This window comes from Zonotrichia albicollis, chromosome 1, assembly GCF_047830755.1.
Source record: "Zonotrichia albicollis isolate bZonAlb1 chromosome 1, bZonAlb1.hap1, whole genome shotgun sequence".
In the NCBI taxonomy this organism is placed as follows: domain Eukaryota; kingdom Metazoa; phylum Chordata; class Aves; order Passeriformes; family Passerellidae; genus Zonotrichia; species Zonotrichia albicollis.
Window position 1 is genome coordinate 140,283,828 of NC_133819.1, and position 16,555 is coordinate 140,300,382.

The 16,555-nt window shown below is 34.7% G+C and overlaps 1 protein-coding gene across 7 annotated transcripts in view; it reads left to right on the forward strand.

Moving 5' to 3' along the window:
• The window catches only part of CSMD3 (CUB and Sushi multiple domains 3), a 580,686-nt gene that overhangs the window by 381,794 nt on the left and 182,337 nt on the right, over window positions 1-16,555 (forward strand). For all 7 annotated transcript variants that reach the window (XM_074556146.1, XM_014263981.3, XM_074556154.1 and 4 more), the window contains 3 exons: window positions 1,632-1,823; window positions 2,576-2,702; window positions 3,391-3,593. In XM_074556146.1, coding sequence (XP_074412247.1) covers window positions 1,632-1,823; window positions 2,576-2,702; window positions 3,391-3,593 — 522 coding nt within the window. The remainder of the gene's footprint in view (window positions 1-1,631; window positions 1,824-2,575; window positions 2,703-3,390; window positions 3,594-16,555) is intronic.

Here is a 16,555-nt window from a genome sequence, read left to right on the forward strand (position 1 = left end):
TTAGAATAGCACCAAAAAACTAGAGCTCCTTTGCTGAGTTACAAGGAGTTCAAGTCTCTCTACCAGGGCCATGGAAGCTCCACCCTTCAGAGAGGCATTCTCCCTGTGTGCTGTCCCCCGCAAACCGCCCCACCAGGCCCTGGCTGGGGCACCACACCCTCTCCTGCTCCAGTCACACGCAGTTAAGGCTGCAAAAATGCTCCCAAGGTTAGGCAATGGAGGTACATATTCGCCCTCACAGAGTGATCAGTTAAAAAGTTGACTTTGGTTCTGTGTCTGTAAGAAGGCTGTCCAGAAATGAGGATATATCAGGGATCAAGGTAGATTTGAACTTCTTTTCGCAGCGTGGTCAGAAGTTTTCTTAGAAGAGAGGTAATTTTAACTGGTCAATATGTGTCCAGACCAGCATTGTCTAAAATGGTTCTTCACCTAGGACTCACGTTAATGTCTTTCAGAGTTTCTGCAGCATACACTGTACTAAGAAACAACAGTTTAGGAAGGAGAAAAACTCAGCTTAGAGGTTGTGGAGGCTGAGACTTTTTCAGTCATACATGAAATGAACTGAAGGAAGAACCACAAAGATACAACATTTGATATATTTTTTTTTGTTTTGTTTCCTTTTTTTCTTAGCAGCCTTGTCCTGCATTTGCAAGTATTTTGACTGTAAAATAAAATAGATTTTTTTTTTCAATAAAGAATAGTAATGCACCATCTGAGGAGAGATTGTGAAAGGCTACCAACTGTTTACCTGATGGACAAATACTGTGTGAATGATTTGTTGAACAAAGTAGACATGAAAATCCCTTCATTTCCTCCCATATTACCTATGTATAGGAATGGCAATCTGATGCAAAGGCTCTATTTTTTTGCCTATATACATTCTAAGCCACACGGTATTGATATAATTATTTGATTAGGAAGAAAGTGAAATTTCAAGTTGCTTCTCAGTTAATAACAGAAAACTTGATTTGGAATAGAAAATTTTTCTCCCAAATTGCAATTTATTTTTCCCTATAAGTTAGCATACCTCCCTGTTTCCATGTAATGCATTGTTATTATGTTTTCTTCTTGTTTCCAGTCTCTTCAGTCTCAAAAATGTCCAATTTGTTAGGCTTCAGTTCTCTCTATCATGATTTTCATTGATTCCTGCATGTAGTTCTTAAATTTACTAACTACTGAACAAAAAATTAGCATAGGGATTGATGAAAAATAGCAGTTTTTCTTTGCTGCCACAGGTGCTATTGTGCTGCTGTTGTTACAATGCAAAATAATGAGAAATCTGCTGTTTTGTTTATGAACCTTTAAATATCTATTGACAAGTGGACAGTTCCTTTAGTTTCTATTTTATAATTCATCATAAAATTTAAAAACTGATTGATCCTGATAATGGATTTTTTATGTCTTAAATTGAACTCTTGGGAAAATTGAATTTATGACACAGCTTGGTCATGCTCTGGGAATCTGGGAAAGGTGTATAGGCAGTTATCCTACTTAGAATGCTTAATAACAGAGAAGAAATCCTAATATTATATGTAGTTTGAAAACGATTTCCACTGAAAATCAGAAAATCTGGATTTCTTTAATGTATTTATGTTTGATTCTGTAAATACAACATTTTATTCCTCACACAGGTTTTGAGCTGTCACATTGTGAGGACCCTGGTGTGCCACAGTTTGGATATAAAATTAGTGACCAAGGTCATTTTGCTGGGAGTACTATAATTTATGGATGCAATCCAGGTTACACACTCCATGGAAGTAGCCTTCTAAAGTGTATGACTGGGGAAAGAAGGGCGTGGGACTATCCTCTACCATCATGCATTGGTATTACACTCTTCTATTTTTTTTTTTTGTTTCTTTAATTTTTTGGGGTTTTTTTGAATGCAAGAAAGAAAAAATATTGTAAGGATTGTTAGATCTATGTAAAATCTGATGTGGATGATCTGATCTGATATGTGTAGATATCTATTTACAGAGGTACTTGTAGTTCTCTCTGCATGTGTCATCTAAGTCTTTCTAGGTTAAAAATAGATAGCAATTCTTAAACATTTGTGCATATGGAAAGTCCTAAAACATGCCAATCTAGTTAATGTCAGAAAATGATCAACATAAAAAGTTTTATTATAAAGACATTGTAAAATTAGTATTTTTTTACTTATATATAAATATCAATAAGCTAGAAAAATCTCTTATATTTATGTGAAACAGATTAAATAAAATAACACAATTAAGACATGAAGACATATAAAGTTATTTTGTATTTTTGTCGTTCCTGTTTCTTTACAATATTACTATAACTTCATAAGTTTTGCAGCTATCTACAGGCTCAGTTATTCCCATAGGAGAGTGATAAGAAGACAAGAGTTAAATATTATTGTATCTTTGTTTTTCATCTTCATTTAGAGGAAATTGGGATTGGTAAGTAGGTGAAGCAAGGGGTGAAATGCTTATTTGTTTTTTTAATATTATGGCATATGGTCAGTTTAATTGTGTAACCTGTTCAACAAAAGAGTTAATGTATAAATTGATTGCTCAGAGGATTAGCTTTAAGATCATTCCATAATGTTTTTTATTAGCTGAATGTGGTGGACGGTTTAAAGGGGAGTCATCAGGAAGAATTTTGTCTCCTGGCTATCCTTTTCCCTATGACAACAATCTGCGCTGCATGTGGGTGATTGAAGTAGACCCAGGAAATATTGTCAGGTACTGAAAATGAATCCTAAAATTTAGACTTTTTATTTTTTGGGGTTTTTTTCACTGTAATCAAATCTTAGGGGCATAATAACCAAATCACTCTCTAGAGTGAAGGGAAAAAAAGGGATTATGGGTGAAAAACTTAAGATGCAAATCACAGGTTTTGGCATTTTAGGTTTGGGTTGAAACTGTTGATTTTTAATAAGCATTATCCAAAGAAGACTGAGCTTTAAAATCGGTTATAATTTTGTGAAATGCAGGAGGCAGAAGAAATCTTTAGTGAAAGACTACATTTTAAAAAACCACAAAACAACAAAACAACACAGCCTGCATTTTCCCGTCTTTTTTTAGTTAATTAGTTTTGATGGGAATGTGATATATAATATTGTTTTAGAAGAACTGAAACTAAAACTCTCTTCTGAAAAGAATGTGTAGATACTTATAGATTATTTGAATGGCTAAACTAATATATTACTTTATGGTGGACAATTTCAAATATTCTAAGTTTTTTTTTCTTTCAAATTCATTTTTGCATTGGGCTGTCATGCATTCAAAGATAAATGTATGAAACATTATAAAAATTGCCCTTTTGAGTTAAATTGTATTTGTTTTTTTTCTGTTGCTTGTTTAGTTTTGTTGTTAAAGTTATATTTTTGAGTAATATCAAAGCTGACAATAAATCATTATGTTCTTTCAGCCTCCAGTTTCTTGCTTTTGATACTGAGGCATCCCATGACATTCTTCGAGTTTGGGATGGTCCACCTGAGAATGAGATGTTGCTCAAAGAAATTAGTGGCTCCCTTATTCCTGAAGGCATTCACAGTACACTCAACATAGTAACTATCCAGTTTGACACAGATTTTTATATCAGTAAATCTGGATTTGCCATACAGTTTTCAAGTAAGTTGATTTATTTAATTTTTAATTTATTATGAGATGAATTCACGCACAGATAATTATCATGCTGGAAACACTTGAAATCAGTGACTACATTCCTGATGTTTTAAGGGAAAGAATTAGCACAGACTTAAAGATTTGTTGTAAAGCTATATTTTTATCTTAAAGAAAGAAACAAACAAAAAATAAAATATCATGTTCTTTGCTAGTGTTGGCTTTCAAGGGCAGCTGGGGGAATGCAAGAATGCTTATAACTATGATTAGTGTTTTTCACAAAGAAGGTGAAGTAGGCATGCTAAAATCTCCATCCTTTTCTAATCAGTAAGAGTTTCTGCTTTCAGAGATATCTGTGGTGAGTTTTCATTTCTTTTGTGATTGTATGGGATGAAAAAGGAAAGAGCTCCACAGGAACAGCAATGTCCTTCTCCCTTTTGCCTTCTAGTGCTACATCATCTTATTACAGGCAGCAGGATGACAAATCTAAACAGTTGCCTAACTGTTATTAAATCCCTTTAGACATTTTATTGCTGAAACAGAAGAAATCATTGAGCCAGGTCCATTTTGACCTTCTTTTTCCTCGGGTCAGTGAAATTTATATATATTTTTTCAAGATTAGCAAAGACTAGTCTAATATAATTTTGTGTAGTGGTAACAGCATTTCTAACATGGGTTGACACAGAGACTCAATGTTAACACTGTTTACCTCATTGTGCTTCCTGTGCTTGGTAGCTGTATTAGCCCTTGTATTAGCCCTACTCTTATTCTTTCCATGTGTATGACAAATACATGTATGTGCATACAGTAATTTAAAGGAAGAATGAATTATGTAAATGAGAGCACAAAGTGAAAGATATTTTATTTGTAGTGACAGAGTGCTTCTGCTCCATCAGCTTATTTTTGAAGCTGTGAATAGAAGTTTTAATCCTTTGGCTCCAAGGTATTTTTGCCATTTTACTACTTTCCCCTCTTCCAGACCCTGTATGAGAGATTCTCACATGTGTGTTTCCATTAGCAGGCATGCTTTTATATTTAATGTTGAAATCAGAGAGGGAGACCATTATGCACTGGACTTATTTAGGCAGTCATTAAAGCTGAGTGGAAAAATAGATGGATGCAGAATAATAATGGAGTTACAAGGAGAAATGGATAATACATGGTAGTAAAGTTATAAAACAGCTACTGATGCAGTTGCATTGATTTATGTGAAAAGAGGGTTTAGAAATTTATCTGATAGGCATTTTATTTGTTTCTCCATGCTGTTGCAGTCTGTTGAGTTCTAATGACACTAAAGAAACCGAGAAGTTTTACTGCCTCAGCAGTTCTCTTTGTCTTTAGCCCAGATTCTCAAAATCAGAGTGGTCCTTCTCAAACTGTTGATGTGGCATGGCTTGGGTGTATATTCTCAGTAGAATAACAGAGGTTTTTTGTTTTGTTTTGTTTTTTTCCCTAAGTAAAGATTTTAAAGTATTGTGCAAATAGCTTCACAACCTGAATAACACTATTGCTCTATGGACATATTATTTCACTAATCAATAAAGAGAAATATTTGAGTAGACGGAGGAAAGAGAAGAACAATTCTTTGCAACTTTGTTCCAAGTATTCATATACTTTCTTTGAGTACATAATATTGTCTGAGTAAAACAGATGGTGTCTTTATACTCTAGCTACACTGTAATTAACCAACAGGAAGCTCACACAAGGGAGGTATCTGCTTTTACTTTCCTCTTGCCATTTCATGAAGTAAGACTATTTAACCTGATTATTGGTCCTTTTACCTCAAGAGGAATGTTATTCAATGACAACAGATATTTTATGTTCAAACTCATTTAAGACTTTGAATGCTTTATTTTCTTCTCTATTATGCTCTTACCCTTTAAATAAAAATGTTTCCAAAAAATGGTTTAAACCTCCCTATTAGTTCGTTACAGTTTTTTTATTTAATTTTATCAATTGTTCTTACACAGTATTGCATCTGTCATTTAATGAGCAAAAATTATCACCACTGATAATGTGGTATAATTTATATTTGACTCCTCTATAAGCCATCCAATATAATCAGAAAAATAATTTTTGTCTGGAGATACAAAAGGAGGTGAGATAGCATGCTTCACCAAATTAAAGGGTGGATGGAAAAACCTAAAGATGAAGTGTTATATAAAAAGTAGAAAGAAAATTATATTTAATTAGTATTATGTATTAAAGCAGGTAATATTAGAATTGTTTCTTTCTAGGGCTGCCTGCTGTGGTGTGTTCTTAAGTTCGTTAGTTTGCTCCCCCCATTTTCTGTATTACTTCCTGCTGCTACCCTGCCAGTTATGTTGCTATGGAAATGAAACTGCTCCTCCCTTGGTTTCTCTTATAAAGTGAAAGTTGTTTCCTCCTTGGGGTCAGTCAATCACTCTTTTTCTCCTCCCAGGTTTCGAGAATTTTCCTTTCTCTGGGAGGTATGGTTGGCTGTAGCCCCGGAGCCCCTCCTATGATTTATAACAGTTGGTTACTTTAGTGTATCAGTTATGTTTCGTACCTCCAAATATGTATTTCTATTGGATAGCCGGGTTTCCCTGCCTTCTTCCCCCCTTTTCCCTTAAAACCCTCTCCTGCCCCTTGTTCGGGGACATTTGCTGGGTGTTTCCCCTCCCTTGTTGGTTCTTCTGTAATAAACCGACAGTTTACCCCCAGCAAGTGGTCGCCTCCTAATTCGTCTCTCACCGCGCTGCTCCGAGCTATCACCCAGCTCAGCCCGAGGCCAAAGCCGCCGAGGGGGGCTGTTTTCTGATGCGCAGGGGCACTGGCCTTCGCCCCTCACCAGATAGCCGGATTCCAGGGCCGTTCACGCCCCCGCGCAGCTGCCCAAAGCAATCCTTTAAAAGTCCTGGAAGTTGTTATTAATTTTTTAAAATTTAGAGGATCCAAAGGGAAAAAAAATCACAATGAGATTTTTCTTGCCCATTATGTTAATTAGTATATTTTTTTTTCTTTTTGTTAGCTTGCCTTTTTGTGGAAGAAATAAACCCCAAAAGTTTGTTTTTATCTGCAAAAATAGAACTATTTTGATGGTTTAAACATTCATAATCTCTGTAAGAAAATAATCACAGAATCATTGAATGGTCGGAAGGGACCTTAAAGACCATCCAGTTCCAACCTTCCAACCCTTTTGCCATGGGCAGGGACACCTTTCCCCAGAGCAGGTTTCCCCGAGCTCCATCCAGCCTGGCCTGTTGAACACTGTCAGTTGTGGGTCACCCCCAGCTTCTCTGGGCAGCCTGTTCCAGTGCCTCACCATGCTCATAGTAAATAATTTCTTCCTAATATGTAATGTAAACCTGCTCTGTTTCAGTTTGACCCTTGTCCTGCCGCTCCATGCCCTGGTCAGAAGTCTCTCTCTGTGTTTCATGTAGGCTTCCTTCATGTACTGGAAGTCCACAACTAGGGCTCCTTATAGCCTTCTCTTTTCCAAACAGAGCAATCCCAGTTCTCTCAGCCTTTCCTCACAGGGGAGGTATCTTATCTCTCTAATCATCTTGGTGGACTCACTCCAATAGGCTCATGCCCTTTCTGTGCTGGGGACCACAAAGCTGGATGCAATACTCCAGCTGGGGTCTCACAAGGTCAGAGTAGAGGGGTAAGAAATTATTTCTTTTATGCTGAACTAAGGAATACTAGAGATTTATTTTTTTTATGGTTGACAAGTATAAATTTCTAATTTAACAAAATCGTGCATTACTCTCAGAGGAAGAAATGAAAATGGTGAATTTCACATGAAATAAGGGAACTCAACCTGATTGTTCTTCTCTACTTTCCCCCAGTTATCCAGGGTTAGTGAAAGTATAAACCTTCTTTCAGACATCTAATGTAAACAAAGAAATTAATGCCTTCACGTCATCACTAGGCATAGCAGAATTTTGGTCTAATATTTCTTTTATGTGTCTTTATGTCTTTCATTTTTGCATGGGACCTCTTCAAATTACAGTATCTCTTAATTAAATGTTACAACTTTTCAGTTTCTGCAGTCTTCTTTGAGACTTCAATAAAGTAACATGATAGAAAGCAGAGCCCACAAATCCTGAAAGTCAAAGTAGCAAAAAATGTATATTAAAGCAGAATATTTCAAAAACTTTGTATATATGTGTAAAAAGAAAATAAGAAACTCTGGTGATTCAACAGGAGGACAAAAATATGACGATTTTGGAACGTCTAAATGGCATGTGAATGCCTATGTAGCTATAGGACAGATGCCAGAGGTCTAACCTTAAAGAAGTGTGAAAAGTTGGCAACAGGCCAGAAGCAATATGCAAACAGGAAATACCTGTTACAGTATATTTTCTCTCAGCTGACAGAGACAGAGCATGGGGAGCCCAGTACATACTGGAAGAACACCAATTAAATCAGCAGTAATTTTTTTTAAACAGTAAATTCTGTACGAAATAGAAAATTAAACCTGCAAGACCAGTGAAGGAGAAAGTGAAGGGAGCAATCCTGTCTTTGCCAGAGACATGAGCTGTATTTCTCAGGGTCAGAGCAAAATATTAGGCACAGTGAAACATTTTCATCAGTTGATATCACTTCATGTCACCAAGATGAAAGTAGTCGCTGTGAAAAAAGACAGAGAACTGAGAGTAGAGTAAGACCACTAAAATGTAAAACATTTGCTGATAAAAATTGTGTGCATGTTTAAAATAATATTTTAATCACTTTAATATGTCTGAAGTGTGTAATATTAGATCAGATCCCAATGAAATTAACCAGATCCTTTCCATAGATTTCAATGACCTTTGATTCTGGTATTACAGGAAAGTTTTCTCTCTGCTAACTTTAACATTTCAGGTGCCATTTAGCTTCCATGCAGAAAGAAAGGATCTGTATTCTTTAGTAGGCCATTATTTCACCACTGATAGCAGCACTACTGAATCACTCAGCATTACAGAATACATTCTGCTCAGATCTCAGAGTGCAGTCACATTTCTGACTAATTAGGCAGCACACAGGATAGAGCATTTTTTGAGCATTTTAAGGCAGAGCTAAACTGTAAATATTTTTTGAGTTTTGGGAAGGTTTTGTAAATAGATGCTGTAGCAGTACCTCTTATATAACAGGATATGCCTTAAAATGCTTGGATTTACTGTAAAACTGCAGCTAGCTGCTCCTTCTTAATTTAAGACTGGATGAATAGCCCTTTGGAGTTACTTGCCTCTATATACTATAGAAAAAGCCTAGAACCCTTGAGGCAGAGACCTGCTTGCATGGCTAAGTCTGACAGTATTAGTTTCCAGTCTAGAATTATAATGCATCGTATTGCTTACATTGATTACTGTGATGATTAAATGATTGCAAGTTAACTTTCTATATTTATGATTTATAACCACAATGTCTTCTGAATGTTTTTTGTTCAATCTTTTTCTTTTATTGTTTTTGGTTGTTTTCATTGTTGTCTTGTTGGGGTTTTTTTGGTGAGATTTCTTTTGTTCAAAGACAGACCTATTAGCCACAGTCATATTTAGGAAGATTCTTTTGATGATGGACACCTTCCTGTATTTTTATTTTTTTTTCTTTTCTTCAGTTTTCCAGTAACAAAGATCTCTACTTCTGATACATTTACCCTGAAGGTGATTTGCAAATGCATATGGGGAATTTTACAGGTTTCTTTCTCAGAATGCTGTTTCCTACCGCTGCTTGTATAGAGATCACTTCCTGATATAACTTTTTCATTTTTCCAAAGTCACTAACATAGGGTTTATTTTTCCTTGTGTCTACTCCATAGCAGAAAGAAATTTTAATCTAAAATATTTTCACACTCTGGTTTGCTGATATCTTTCAACTTCGAGCAGAATCCTTTGGATTTCTAGATTTCAGGAGCACTACTTTCGTATCGGAAATATCTGTGGATGTCCACACTTTTAAATTTAGTTAAGTAACTTTGTTTTAGGTTTGTAGGAGGTGGTATTGGTGTGTGTTTTCTTGTTTAGTTTGGGGATTTTTTTTGTTTGATTTTGGGAGATTTTTTTTGTTTGATTTTGCTTTGTTTTTAGCATCAAGAGGCTTAAAAAGAAAGAAACCATTTAATAGATTTGTATCCTTCTATTGGCTGTTACCTTTCTTTCAAGAAGTAGATATTAGTAAAAGGAGTGACAATTTATATCTTTCAATGACAAAAGTTTCATTCCTGTCACAAGTTTGTAAATGGCAATGACTTCGTAGCTGTCATCTCTCACTTCAGTAGCATAGATGGTATGTGCATTTCATGCAGGCAAATACTATGAGTCAATGCTTACCTTAAAATGCCTTGGTAATGACTTGTAGCTAGAGAGACCTGGAGTTATAGTATTAATAAGTGAAAGCTGAAAGGAAATATCAAAAGAAATTGGTGACTTATAATTACATTATAAGTATTTTTAGCATTATAAATAAACAAATCCTCCTCTCCACCATGTCACCATAAAAGTAACTTCTTTTACTTATATTTGAGATTGAAATTCTTGATTTTTAAACCTCATGCAGTATAGATTGTCCAAACTCTTTTGACTTATATGAATAGAAAGTCTACTCACCTGTACTAAATTTACATATGTAAAGTGGACTTTGTCTGACTCGTGACGTGGCATTCCAGAGAAATCAAGCTGACAGAGTTCAAAATTTCAAATGTTGTGTGTCTCAGGCTAATATTTTAATTTCATATTTTAATTTCATATGTGGAAAAGCTATTCATTAAATCTGAAAAATCTGATGCTATTTTTTCTCTAAAAGAATAATAAAATTGAACACTGCTTTAAGTTTCTAGATAAAATTTTCAGTTCCAATGGGTTATTTTTATTGCAGAAGAAGTCCATTACAAATATTGTAATTGTGTATACAGCAATGTAAATTTGGAAGTGCAAAACTATACTAGTTTGGTTCTTATTATTATAAATAAAATTAATTTTCTGTTTCAGAAAAGGTTCTCTAACTTCCATATATTTTTTCCTTTGGTTAATCCAATCTCTTTCATTGAAATCTAAGTCAACTATTGATCAAAATAGAGCACCAGACAGCAAAATATTTATGTAATAATAGAAATCCTTGAAATTATTTCAACTGAGACACTTTGAAGATTTAATCAATACCATGTATTGTATTTTCTGTTTCGTATTAGTCACTAAAAATTTGTCATAAATATACAGGTTGTGCTATTTTGTGTGCCAGGTAATTTCCTAATGCTAAGTGTGACACCAACAGAAAAGCATTACAATTTGGTCTATATCCACATACACAAGTCTATGATTTTATTCGAAGTCTCAAATCATAGAATGAGGATATGAGGAAGACTGGTGATCAAATAGCCAGTGCTTATAATATAGTTTGCCTCTTTGGGGCCAAAATTATATGACTCCATTGATTGGATAAGGAGTATAATCTCAATTAAGCTTTCCTTCCTTTGTATTTCCTTTGCTACCAATAAGTGGACAAAACTGCAAGGAACCAAGACTTATCCTGTTTTGTCTTCTGCATACAAAGAAACTTAACCCAGACCCCTTGTCTTGTGAAAAATTCACCATGACAATTAGTCTCTGCATTCATATGCTAGATTGATTACTCATCAGTCCACAATTGCAATCTTATATAGAACATCAAGCAAAATACTGTCGGACTGACAAATCCATCATTTGAGGCTTATGTGATTTATTTGTACGAAACTGCTCACAGGTGACAGGTTGCACATCATTAAATGTACATGGAGTTCATTTTCTTGCAATAAATTCTGTACCTAGGAGAACAGTATATTGAGATGTTTTTGCAGAATTCTCCAAAGTGGTATCTTGCTAAGTATTTGATACAAAAGACAGAAGAAAACTGTGGAATTGACATTCAACAACATGACTGGGGAAGCCATTTTCCAATGGGAGATAAATTGGATGCCATAGTTATTCTGTTCTCTGTTGTCACTAAGCAATTTTGTTTTTCATTCATTCTAGTTAATGTTACTTTGGAGATAAGTTCATCATTTTCAGTATCATTAGTTTCCTTTATCATTCATGTGCCATCCTTTATAGATACATGCACATGCATGCATGTGATGGAATCTTTCCTGCAAGTACAGGTACATCTTCAGGACTCTTACCTTTTTTTTACATTCAGATTGCAGTAGAGTTCACAAATGTACAGGAGGGACAACTATTTTGAGACTTATCTTCTGTTTCTCCAAGGTCTTAGTCTCTTCTCATTTGAACATCTCTCCTTTTTAAGTCAATGAGTGTAAGAGAAGTGCATATTCTATTGTATACAATACATATCAAAGGAAAGGAAAGTGTTTTGGAGGTTTTATTCCAAGCTTGTAATGAACTGAACATCACAGAAATATATATATATATATATATATATATATATATATATATATATATACATATATATAAAAATTAATCATTAATGTTGGAAAAGACTTCTAAGATCACAAAGCCCAGCCATCAGTGTAGCACAAACACCCCGCTACAATGGAGTTGACTTCAAGTTTGTCAGCTTATTGTCTGTTCCTTCTTTCCCTCTTTCCTCGTTTCTGCCCAGGGATACCCATTTTGAAAAATGGTAATATAAAAGAGAGATTTTGGCTGCTATTTTTTTGTCAGGGAAATTATATTTTTTCTTAACAGCATTCCAGTAATCTGCCTGATCTCATAATTGACAGAAAGAGAAAAGACTCTTGACTGATCTTGCTTGTCTTTTGGTCCTATGTGTATGAATGTGGAAAAAATTATTTTTCCACATAGTGGGCTGGTATCTTCAATTACAGGCTGGACATACTCTGAGTTGCAGTCTGAGATAAAATTCATTTGCAGAGATTAATTTAAAAATCTTGCTAAATATATAAACATAGAATCTTTATTCTTATTAATATTCCATTGTTGTTTTGATAAAATGTAATATGTACAATACTAAAGAAAACAGAAGCTATTCTTTGACAGTGTTCTTTATATTTTTCAAGTGACTATAGTATAATACTTCTTTCAACAAAGAAATTATTGCCTTTGCAAAGAACAGGGTAATTACATTCAAGTGTATGGACAGAATATTACCAAATGATGAATCAAATTCTGCATCAATGTCAAACTTATCAATTATAGTACACCCTCCCCACCCCCCCCAACCCAGCTCAACCAAACAAATAAAAAAATTATTGGAAAAATTTGACAAAAGTAAAAAATTCAGACAGATTAAAGATTTTACCTTATCTTTAGGAACTATCAAAATATTCTCGGTGTTTTGAAACTATAAATCTATAATGCAAATATACAATCTATGAAACTAAAAGGCAAAATAAAAAATTTAACTTTTAACATAGGAACAATCTCCCCCTCTCTTCAGAAGATTTCAGTTAAAGGATCAAGGCAAACCAGAAGTGCTGTTCTCTGTTGTACAACCATCCTTAACAGTTGCAACAAAGCAGGTTGTACACTATTCTGCAGACCACCAAATGAAACTCACACATTTTACCTCAAACCATCTGAATAATTTTTTGTTTAATTCAGTCATTAAGAACAGAATTACCATTAGTAAGAATTTTCAGTGCATGAGCAGCCCTTTCACGTAGTCCAAGTTTCTCGTAATTTCTTCTTTTTGAGAAGCTATTTCTATCTCACTGTATTCACATGTATACATAAAGAAATGTGCAGTCTGATATAATATAAAAATCTTTAAAGAACCAAAACGTTCCAGAAAACCCCAAGCCCTAAACATTCAATCTAAATGAAATTAGGTTTTTCAAAATCCTTTCCAGCTGGAATGCATTGCCAGCCTGATTAGATATTGTCACAGTATCCATTTTTTATTGAGTTTCAGAAATTATCTGAAGCCATATGTCAATTTATTTATTTGGGCCTGAGTTTCATACTCATTGCCAAAACTCTGAGCAAATACTTAAGAAATAATACCTGTTCCAAGCTGGAGAGTTCATATTATTGGAAAAAAAAGATTATTACTTATGAACTGGAGATAAAATAACTCTTAAGGTTTCCAATAAAACACACTAAGAGAAGTGTAGTGCTTTGGATAAATTGAAAAAACAAAAACAATACGAAAAAGTAAAATTATCTCATTAAACCAATGTCATTTATCTCCCTAAGAACTACGATGTATCTAGTAGTACTATCCATAACCTATCCTTTCTGATAACCCATCTCTAATCCTATCTGATAGTAAAATCAGATAAAGACCCTTAAGAAAAATCTTCATGTCCATTGTTGCCCTCCTCCCCCATTTACCATCCCCACCCACACCCCCAAAAGAGAGGCTATACCAGGTTACAGTGTAAAAAAGAGTTTTAAAACAAGTTCAGTTGATGTCTGAGATGGGGTCAAGCTGGTGAGGAATCTTGTTCTGACTGTGGGTGTGGGGTGTGTGGCCATGAAGGAGCCTTAGCCCAAGCTTTGGTTGTGCAAGTGTGACTGCCAGAGTTGGTCCAGGATGGTTGGATGGGGAAGTTTCTTTAGCACAGAGACCTGCCTATACAACCTAGAAAACCTGGTTATGCAAGTTGTTAATCTTCTTCATTGAAAGGATGTCCAAAACGAAATTCTGATTCTTTGATTTATTCCTAATATTTTCCCATTTTAATCTTCAAAAAATAACTGACAAACTTAGATAGAATCCATGAAGTCATGCAAAATCAACAAATGGAGTCTGTGGTTAGAATTTACTTAAGAATTACAATGACCATGCTTCTAAATATCTGTTAGATCTACAGCAGAAAAGAGAGTTAAAAATAGACTAAAGAAATGCTATCTGCAATGCTTCTGTTGGTAGAAGACCATGAAAATGATGTAGGTAATTTGTTCTTTCTTTTTCAGGAAAATTTATATAGAAGGTTGGATTTAAAATAGCAAATACCAGGCTTACCTGGTTCTCAAACAGCATTAGAGATTCAGGGAGACTGCAGTGTCCATATGAGCAAAGGTATTATGTGGGTCCTGAGACAGCTTGTATTTTGGAGGTGCTTTCAGGTTTGGTGCAGGCTTATGCATGTTTGAAAGACCAGCAATACTAGAAAACCTTTATTTAAAGTGATAGGAGTTTGGAAGAATATGTTGGTTTAAATAAGTTTATAATAATATTTTAAACATGATTTGTGTTATGAGGGCCCTGAAATTTGGAAGGCTTGAAGCTGCTGACATGACTGTGGGCTCTGGAAAAAGAAAAAAATAAAGGAAGAAAAAATTTTTTTTTTCATAATTTCTTCAGCTTTGTGATTCAGACTCTTTAATTATATTTGACTTGGTATGCATTAGGACATCAAATTTAGAAATCACTGTTAACACCAAGATATCTCAAGACATTTATTTTATTGTTTCCAGCATAAGTGGAGTCTCTTATAACCTTGTCAAACTTTTAATGCTGTGTTTCAAGGTATCTTTCCTTCACGAAATTAGAGCTGTCCTTTTAGAACATTTCAGTCACCTGCTAAATTGCCTGGACTTATGAAGTCTCAGAAACTTTTTGAACCTGATAGTAACTTATGGCTTTTGAAGCAGAAATAATCAATTTAGAATATTTAATTATCTGATTTACGGATTAAACATATTTTTTCCTTATTATTGAAAAGATATAACAAAACTTTTTTACACCCCACATAAAGGACATTTGTAGAAAGATCTGTGTTTACATCTTTTCTGGGTATGATTGAATGCTGTTTAATGGTTTCTGTGGCTCTGTAGGAGCATTTGCACAGTATTGTACAGCTCATAAAGAGATGATTTAGGAACATCTCCCTCAACTCTACTGCTCAAAACATATGAATCTGTTTATATGAATGCTCTTTGGAAAAATTCAAACAAGTTTTGGGTGGAAGGGAAATTAATTTTTTGCATGGCTTGGTTGCCAAGATTCTAAACAAGATTCTGCCCCACTTTATTCAAGTCACCTAGCAAGATTTGTGTAAGATAAACAACTTTCCAGAGTAAATACTTCTGCCTGTGCAGTGGCATTTGTTTTCTGGAGGATTGGTGATCTCATATTCAAAGTCTAAATTAGAAAATATGGTTATATGGCTATCTGAGATATTAAGTCTCACTTGTGGGTCCTTCAGTTATTTCTGTGTTAGCACATCACACAGAAGAACTGAGAGGAGCTGATACATGGATTGAAACAGCTGGTAATGAACCGCTGCTGGCAACACTGTTTAGAGATATTCTTAGTTCAGAGTCATTCTAGCGTAGTTCAGTAGTGTATCTTCAAATTTAGCTTCATCCAAATGAAAACAACTCATCTGCTCCAAAACCATGCCCCACTGCAAACCAAAACACAATCTGGAGTTTTGTTTTACATGCTCAGCTCAGAAGTGTGTAATAATTGTGTTGAAACACTTTCTGTCACTCTGACCATGTAGAGAGACACACAAGCTCTGTGTATCTCATATGTTCACCAATCTCTCACTCACTGAACAGTTTGAGCATGAACTGTGTTCATCCTCATCCTGGAATTTGTGATCAAGAATTGTCTCTTAATTCTTTATCTAGTTCAAATTGTTTGACTGATTGCATGTGATTACTCCGAACTAGCAGTGCCAAGATAAAAAATAAAATAGGTTTCTGCAGTTTTCTCTCTTCATTAGAGAAAAAAGGCTCTCAGATGGTCACTCACAGGTTGTGCTACACACAGAGTCACTCTTGCACCTGTTATGCTGCATATATTAGGTAATAGACACATCTGAGGTTTGTCCATTTCCCATAAAAAATGTTTTTATAGGAATTTAATGGATTACATTCACAAATCACAGCTTGCTAGTTATTTAAGACAATATTTCCTACTCTGAGTTTCCAATTATTGTAATAGAATAAATCATGAGGTATTCTTTTCTTACTTTATCAACTCTAATACATCACAAAGAATTTAGTGCTTCTACATGAATTCATGGGGAACTGTGATAGCCCAATCTTTATTTTGCAGAAAGCTCTCAAGATTGCATTGCAGGTAATCAGGCATATATAAAGGCATTATTCCAAGAA